This window comes from Tupaia chinensis, unplaced genomic scaffold (genome assembly GCF_000334495.1).
Source record: "Tupaia chinensis unplaced genomic scaffold, TupChi_1.0 Scaffold000407_4, whole genome shotgun sequence".
Lineage (NCBI taxonomy): Eukaryota > Metazoa > Chordata > Mammalia > Scandentia > Tupaiidae > Tupaia > Tupaia belangeri.
Window position 1 is genome coordinate 4,338,958 of NW_006159912.1, and position 7,440 is coordinate 4,346,397.

Consider the following 7,440-nt stretch of genomic DNA (forward strand, 5'->3'; position numbering starts at 1 on the left):
TTTTTTTTTTTTTTTTTTTTTTTTTTTTAATTATCACAGTGAAAACCACTGGGAGCAGGCCCTGGTGTTCTGCTGCCACAGAGTGGAGCTATGACCCTACCGGGGGCCAAAAAGCCACGATTGGGCTGGAGAGCTGGGAAGGAGGGACAGAGGGGTGTGGGAGCAGAGGGCAGGGAACAGGAAGCCTGGGGCCCTGGATAACCTCTCAGATATAAAATGAGGGTCTTTCTCTGCCACTCCAACCTGAGGGGCAGAAATTGGGTACACGGAGACAGGAAGAAGGCCCCCTTTAGGCCTGCAACCTCTTTCCCAGGTCAAAGGGAAGTGACTGAGAAGAGCAGACATAGGCCAAGGAGTATCAAAAGGGGACCATGAGGTGGACAGGTAACCGAGCAGGGCTCCTCTCCCAGCCCACTTTGCACATTTGCAATGCAAACAATTTGACAAGATGATGCAAAATCCCCAAACTTTCTAGCCCATGGTGGGGGAACGGACCACCATGGGGTCCACAGTCCACACCTAAAATCCAGAGGCAGGAGCCGAGCCGTGAGGGGTGGGAGGGAGGAGGAGGGCCCACAGGATACTAGGTCACCTGCTCCGTAGGCCTCATCTGGATGTCTCCGATCTGTGGAAGGCACAAGGCGTCGGGCAGCCAGGACGTTCTGCCCACACCCTGGAGGCCTCCCTGCTTCCCTCCTCTGGGGATGGTCGCTCTTCCAGGGGATCGAGACCAGACTCACCTGGACATGTGGGGGGGTGCCAAGGACGTAGAGGACAGCCTCGGCCACATCCTCGGGTTTAAGACACTGAGAGCACCAGGGAAAAGGGTTGAGACAGGATAGGATGAACCCAAGTCCCCTCCCCCACCACTGAGGTCCTCTCTGGCACCCCCATCCCACCCCTCACCCCAGCCAAAGGGAGGCCTCACCTTCATGTGTTCATAGGCGGCAGCTGCTTTCTCAGGGTCCTTGTCGAACAGTTTGAAGGCGAATTGTGTCTCGACCACACCTGGAGAGATACACTGGCCAACAGAGAGGACCCGCTCAGGGGACGAGCTCTGCCAGGCCTAGGGGAGAGGTTGGGAGCGGGGCGGCCACAGGGCCCCACTTCACAGTGACGGCTGCTCTGTGTCCAGCAACTGCCTCCTCCCTCCAAAGCTGCCAGTGGCAATGACTACAGTGATACCCACCACCTCCACAGCCCATCCTGTTGGGTACATGTCTTACAAAACAGGGTCCCTTAAAACCCCATAATGTCAACTCCATTTCACAAATGAGACACGGAGAATGGAGCATGGGAGTTGTTCAGTGACTTGCCCAAGGTCATACAGCCCCCAAGAGCAGGGCCCAGGGTCCCAGTTTCCAGCAACTGAGCACCTGGCTTCCCACAATCCCTTGCTTTCCCTTCATCTTACTCTAGGGGTTCCCCTGGGACAGGTCCACTCATCTGGAAGTCTAAGTCTGGCCCTTGGCTCCCGGATCAGTGAAATGAGGAAGCTCAGGACCGGCAGGGCCATGCAGGGAGCAGCAGAGCCCAGGAGTCCTGTGCCCAGCTCACCCCCAGGAGTGCTTAGTGGCACACCCAGGCCAGGGTACACCCGAGCCAGAGCGTCCTGGCAGTATGTGTGAGCAGGAAGAGCTGCCTGCCCCAGCCCCTCACCGTGGCTCGGATGTGGGTCTGGGCCTCCCGAAGCTCTTGCCTCAGTCCCTCTGTCAGCGCGGTGACGGCGTACTTGGTGGCACTATAGAAATGGGCCACAGACTGGGGTAACACGCGGTGGCCAGACATGCTGAATAGTGGGAGGGAGGAAAGGAGAGAATGAAGCTCCACACAGAGCAGCAGGGCCCCTCCTTACCATTCAACCCCACCCCAGATGCCAACAGGGAAGCCTTCCCAAGGGCACCTCTGGTGGCCATCCATAGCCTTCTGATCTAGCTTACCATCAAGCCACCCCTGGGGACCCTCCTCCTCCTAGAGGTCCCTGCACTGACCAAGGAGCATAGTCTCCTGGGCATGCAAGATGTCAGAAATCTCTCAATTGTATCTGTGTGTTCAGTGAGATGGTTCTATGGGGAGATCTCTGGGACGGGCAGAGGCCATATTACCCCTGGGGTGGCAAAGACAGTGTGGTCTCTGTGCCACGAGGTAGGCTCTATCCCAAGGCCTGAGCCCAGGAGATCCCCAGGCTTTAGCTGCAGAGGAAAGGGGATGGGGATGAGCTGCCCATTCCAGCCAACCAGGATGTGCCACGTGGCGTTCTTTCCTCACCACGATCATGCCGTTTGGGTACTAGCTAAATCCCTACTTTACCAACGGGGAGGCTGGGTTCTGAAGAAGTCAAGTGAGCCGTAGCAGACCCCCGGCTTGGAGGGTGACTGCTCCGCCCGCCAGCCACCTGCCCTCACCTGTTGATGTTAATGATGTGCCCGTCGTCCACATTCCGCTCCTTCATGGACTGGTAGGCTTCCCGGGTGCAGATGCTGAGGGCCAGCACGTTCACCTGCGGGCCAGGGAGGGCAACGGCGTGTCTCCAGCCTGGGCCCAACTGAGCAGGTGATGGACGCCAACAAGGCGTCCTGGGCCTCTGTCAGTCTCTGGGAGGACCTGGATGCTTTTGGAATGTCATGCTAAATCACCCCAGTGCCCTTCCCCCTAAAGCTGCCACACCCTGCTGGCAGTAGAGGCAGATCCTCTCCTAGGGATCCCCCAAGTTCCTGCAAACAGGAATGGAAACCCTCCAAACCCATCCCAGACTCTGGTGACTCTGTCTTGGCAATTTCCAGGGCTGGTCCCAGGGCCTCGTGGTTAACAGGAATCCCACATGGCTGACAGCATGATGCATGCTAGAGAGGATTATGGCATGACCACGCCCTGTTTTGGGGTGGTTCCTCCCTCTCCCTGCTTCTGTCTCTCTGGCATGCACATGTACTCTCTGGCAATTAAAGTAATATAAAGATCTTCTGATAGGCCAGCAGGTGGTCTGGAGGTTAAGGCATCTGGACCCCACATGGCCAACTCTGCCATTAGAGTCCTAGACCCAGCACCTTGAAAATCAGGACAGGCATATGCGTGTGTGTTCCCAAAACAGAAAGAGTGGATAAGAAGAGATTGCAGTGTGGCCATCCCTCCTGGTGGTGGTGGTGGGGGGGGGGTCTCACTTTCCCTTTCTCTCTCTCTCTGTCTCCCGTGAGCACACACATACCCTGCAGCAAACAAACAAACAACAAAAAACTCTTGGGCCAGTTAGGTGGTATGGTGGTTAAGGGAGCTGGATCCCTCATGGTGACTATGTAGTTTGAGTCCTGGAGTTGGCAGCTTGAAAAACACACTGGGCACATGAACATGCATGCCCAAAAGCCAGACAGGGAATGAGTGGGTCACGGTGTGGTCATCCCTTCAGAGGGTGCTTTCTCTTTCTCTTTCCTGACCTATAGAAAAATTTTTTTTAAAAAAAGCTCTTTCTGTTTTAGCACACACCCTAGCCTCTCCCCCCACCTTCCTCAGCCCTTCCCTCTTCCTCCCCACCTCACCCTCCCTGAGCCTGCAAACGGAGAAGCCTGACCTTCCTTCCCGCCCCTTCTGCCCTCTTGTGAGCCATCAAAAGGCCCCGAGACACTTTAGATGGTGGGGTGACTTGCCACTCCTACTCCCTCTGGCAGAGGTGACCCCAAATCTCCCTCTTCATGGAACAGAGGCCTGGAGAAATATCTGCTATGAAGCACCAGTCCAGCCTTTAGCCTCGCCCATGAGGGCAGCAAGCAGAGATAAAGCTGTCAGCATGTCCTCCCGGCTCTCTCTCCTTTAAATTAGAAGTTTCTCTTTATCAGGTGTCAGAGCCAGGACGCTCACTGTGAACCTGCCCCCGAGTTCCTGGCAGGAGAAGAGATGTGTGCCAGGGCAGGGGACACTTCAGCGCTGGGTCTCGCCCTCTCAGCAGTGTGGTTTGTGAGCAGAGAACTCAGCTCCTGGGGCTAAGATGTCTCAGAGGATGATCCCCACAGGCTTAAAAAGGCCTTAGCGCTTTAACACCAGTCTCTCATTCCACACGTGGGAAGTGGAAGTCCAGGTTTAGAGACCCACTCGCTCTAAGTGAGGACCACTGATCTCCCAGAAGGCTCTCTGAGGGCAGGGCTTCGTTTTCACTGTTCAAGTCCAGGTACAGGTGGATTATGAGGAAAAAGAAATATCCCGTTTACATATTGCTTCCAACTTCTCACAATATTTTCGTGCCCTACAATCACCCCATCATACAGTCCAAAAGTTGACAGCCCACATCCGGGAAGCTGTGTTTGGATTGTACGTGGTTTTAAAACATTTAAATACCTTTCCAATATGTCCTGGAAAGTTTCACTCATTCAATCAATATTTGTCGAGTGCTTGTAGGCTGGAGCTCTACCAGAGAATAAGACACAAAAATCCTTGTTCTCATGGAGCTGACATTTTAGTGAATGGGGGAGGTGGGATGTCACATGAAAATGCAGACTCCCACTTTTCACAAAGAAACCGTAAGATCTGGCCACTCTGGGCCCACACTGCGGGGCAGCAGGCAGTTACACTGGGTCTGAGCAGTGGCCGCCCTGTCCGCGGCTGTGCGCTCTCACACATACTGCAGACCCCGCCTGACCTGCCTCACGCCTTCACGTACCTACCTGGCCCCAGGGGCCATTGGAGTTTGTAACTGCAGATATTGATGACATAGGTATGTTTATCCCAATTCAGTGTGGCCATGTGGAAGTGTGGAAGCCCAGAGAAGGTAACTAACCTGCCTGAAACCACAGTTACTGGCAGGGCTGGGCAAGAACATCATCTCCGGTCTCTGTTCCTTCCATAAGACAATGTCCCCAAGTACCCAGCATAGTGCTGACATGTGGGGGCATTCAGTGAAGAGCAGTTCTCTCCCCTACCAATCTTTCTTGCAACCCAAGAAGTCCAGCTAGTCTGTAAGAACCACCTCTGGGGCTCAAAGCAGAGGAGAGCTACAAAGACATGGCCCTTTCCCTGCTCCTCTCTGGCAGGGAAAACAGCCAAGGATGAGTCAAGATGCCTGAGGGAACCCACAGCTCTCTTCCTACCTGCCCTGTCCCCAGCAGCCCTCTGGTTCAGAGCCCTGGCTCCGCGCTCTCCTCCCAACCCCGCACACCAGGCCTGGAGCCCTTACGTTGAACATGTCTTTCCAACCGCTGGTGCTACCCGAGAGCAGGGTGTCCGGCCGGGCCAGGCCAGCATTGTTGATGCAGATGTCCACGCCGCTGTACTGAGAGCGGACAGCCGAGAACATGGAGAGGATGTCCTCCTCGTTGGACAGGTCACATCTGTAGGGGATCAAAGTCCCGGGGTAGCCTGCACTCTTACATTCGGCAGCCAGCTCCTAAGAAACCCAACAGGGGTCTAACTGGGGTGAGCTGCTCACGCCCACCCCTCCACACCCAGAGACAGACCTCCCTCCACTGGCACGCTCAGAGAACCTTCTCTTTGGCGGCTGCCTTTAGGCCGCATAGGCAGGGACTGCCCACCCCCAGAGCTTGTCCTCCCAGGGGGTGAGCGCACTCCCTGAGGGAGAGAGGAGAAAAGCTGAGAGCAACGGAGGAACCTCATAAACTCAAGTCTTCTGTTCTAAGAAGGAAAGAGGGGGGTCAGGGATCCTGGGAACGGAGTGATCCTTTCTTCATGACTCTTCCCCAACATGAACACCTCAGCCCACCTCAGGCTTCTTCCCCAGTGCCTGGGCTCACGGCGCTGGCTGCTCCAACTGCCCCAGAGAGCTCCACTCTGAGCTTTCACGCTGGCCTGGAGCTCACACCTACCCTTCAGCTGAGCCCAACTGCCAATCTCCCCCGTCTCTCTCTAGCGTAGATTCTTCCTCACCCTGATCCCGGTGCACCGCCCTCTACCCAAGGTTTATCTGGAGACTATGATGGCAGTCGGGTGGCACTGGGCACCTGGACATCTCCAGGGCCCTCAGCATACCAAGGAACCCTGAGAGGGTAAGACCTGAAAATGCAGAGCCAGAGATGGCTGCGAGGGAGCTGACATTCAGAAGCAGGAAGAAAATGAGCTATGTGGCACTGGAGGCCAGTGACAGGGCACTTGAGCCTGGCAAAGGTGACTGTACATGTGTGTGGGGGGGAGGGAGTGCATGGTGCCCTAGAAAAAGGCCGGCTTGGCCAGTTGCCCTGGCCTGGAGCCCCTTCCTTCTCCCAAACCCAGCTAGGAATAATGTGCTGGATCAGATGACCAGGGACATTCCTATCTGCTTTAACTTTCTGGGAGTTCAAGGGGTATAGCCCTCTGGGACTCCAAAACCCCCACTTCCCTAGATTTTTGCATACTTAGAAGAAAAATAAAACCTCAAGAAATGGAGTTTTCCTCTGGAGGAAGTCAAAACCCAAACTCTGCTTCAAGATCAGTGAATGTAGCAATCAATAAAAGCAGCCACAGGCAAGGAAGCCTGGGACGCTGCCCTCTTGGTATGCAACTTAGCCTTTCTCCTCCAGACTCAAAATCCCCCCACAGCGAAGCCAGAATAGAGGGACTGAGAATGGGCTCTTCCCTGTCACTGCCTCCTCCTGCTCCACCTGCGTCATCTGGACCATCTCCCACACCTACCCACAAAAATGCCCTGAAATCATGCCCGACCTCTCATGACATGGGGGTCACCCTGAGGCTGAGTGGTCAGCCTGGGTGTTTCCTTGGGGACCAGAGGTGCCCTCTCCTGGCTAGTTTGGAGTAGGCATAAGAAGAGAAGGCAAGAGTGGCTCCAGGATTAGGAAACCAGCTATCCATTCCCTGGCCTGATCCTCCAGGCTCCAAGGCTTGGGCTGGGCCCTGATCTCCTCAGAACAGGAGAAAGGGAGGGGCAGCATGGGGCAGCATGGGGCAGTGGCAGAGGCAGGTGACCTTGAGATTATCTGGAAGGTTATAAAGTGTACCTTTGGTCAGCAGCAGGGGAAGGGACACACCTCCTTCCTGTATACCTTCTCCCCCTGTCCCCACCCAAGGCCTCCTTACCCTTTCCCCACCTAGGGACTTTGAGCCATGGAGGAGATAACCCACAGCTAAGCACTAGCCCAGACCCTGAGAGTGATCTCACCAAAGCAATCCAAAGATCACCTGTGACAAACTTCTCTTGTGTCCCTCCCTGCTCCAAAATGGCCAGTTGCATTTCATTTTTCTCTGGACTCTTGTTGCCCATAACTGGGTGCTCTCAAGCCCAGGTTAGGGGAGAGACAGGAGTGTACTGCTCAGTGCCCAATCTCACCTACTCAGTCCCACCTGGGAGAATGAACTGGGTGTAACCCTCAGGTGGGGATGAAAGCTCTCTCACCCCAGTCCCATCCTCAGTTGGGTGAAAACTCAGAAGACCTCCTGCCCACCCTGCAGGCCGACCCCTCTGCCTGGTGTGGCTGAGGCGGGACGGAGCAGGCAGTACGGCAGCCAACC

At 55.3% G+C, this 7,440-nt stretch overlaps 1 protein-coding gene across 1 annotated transcript in view; it reads right to left on the reverse strand.

Annotated features, from left to right (window-relative positions):
- Nucleotides 1-27: 27 nt before the first annotated feature.
- Nucleotides 28-7,440, reverse strand: part of DHRS11 (dehydrogenase/reductase 11) — a gene marked incomplete at its 5' end in the record, with an annotated part of 7,884 nt that continues 471 nt past the window's right edge. Inside the window, 6 exon segments of the mRNA XM_014590123.2 lie at nucleotides 28-625; nucleotides 741-806; nucleotides 929-1,021; nucleotides 1,660-1,789; nucleotides 2,406-2,500; nucleotides 5,159-5,368. Of these exon segments, the coding sequence (XP_014445609.1) occupies nucleotides 584-625; nucleotides 741-806; nucleotides 929-1,021; nucleotides 1,660-1,789; nucleotides 2,406-2,500; nucleotides 5,159-5,368 (636 nt within the window).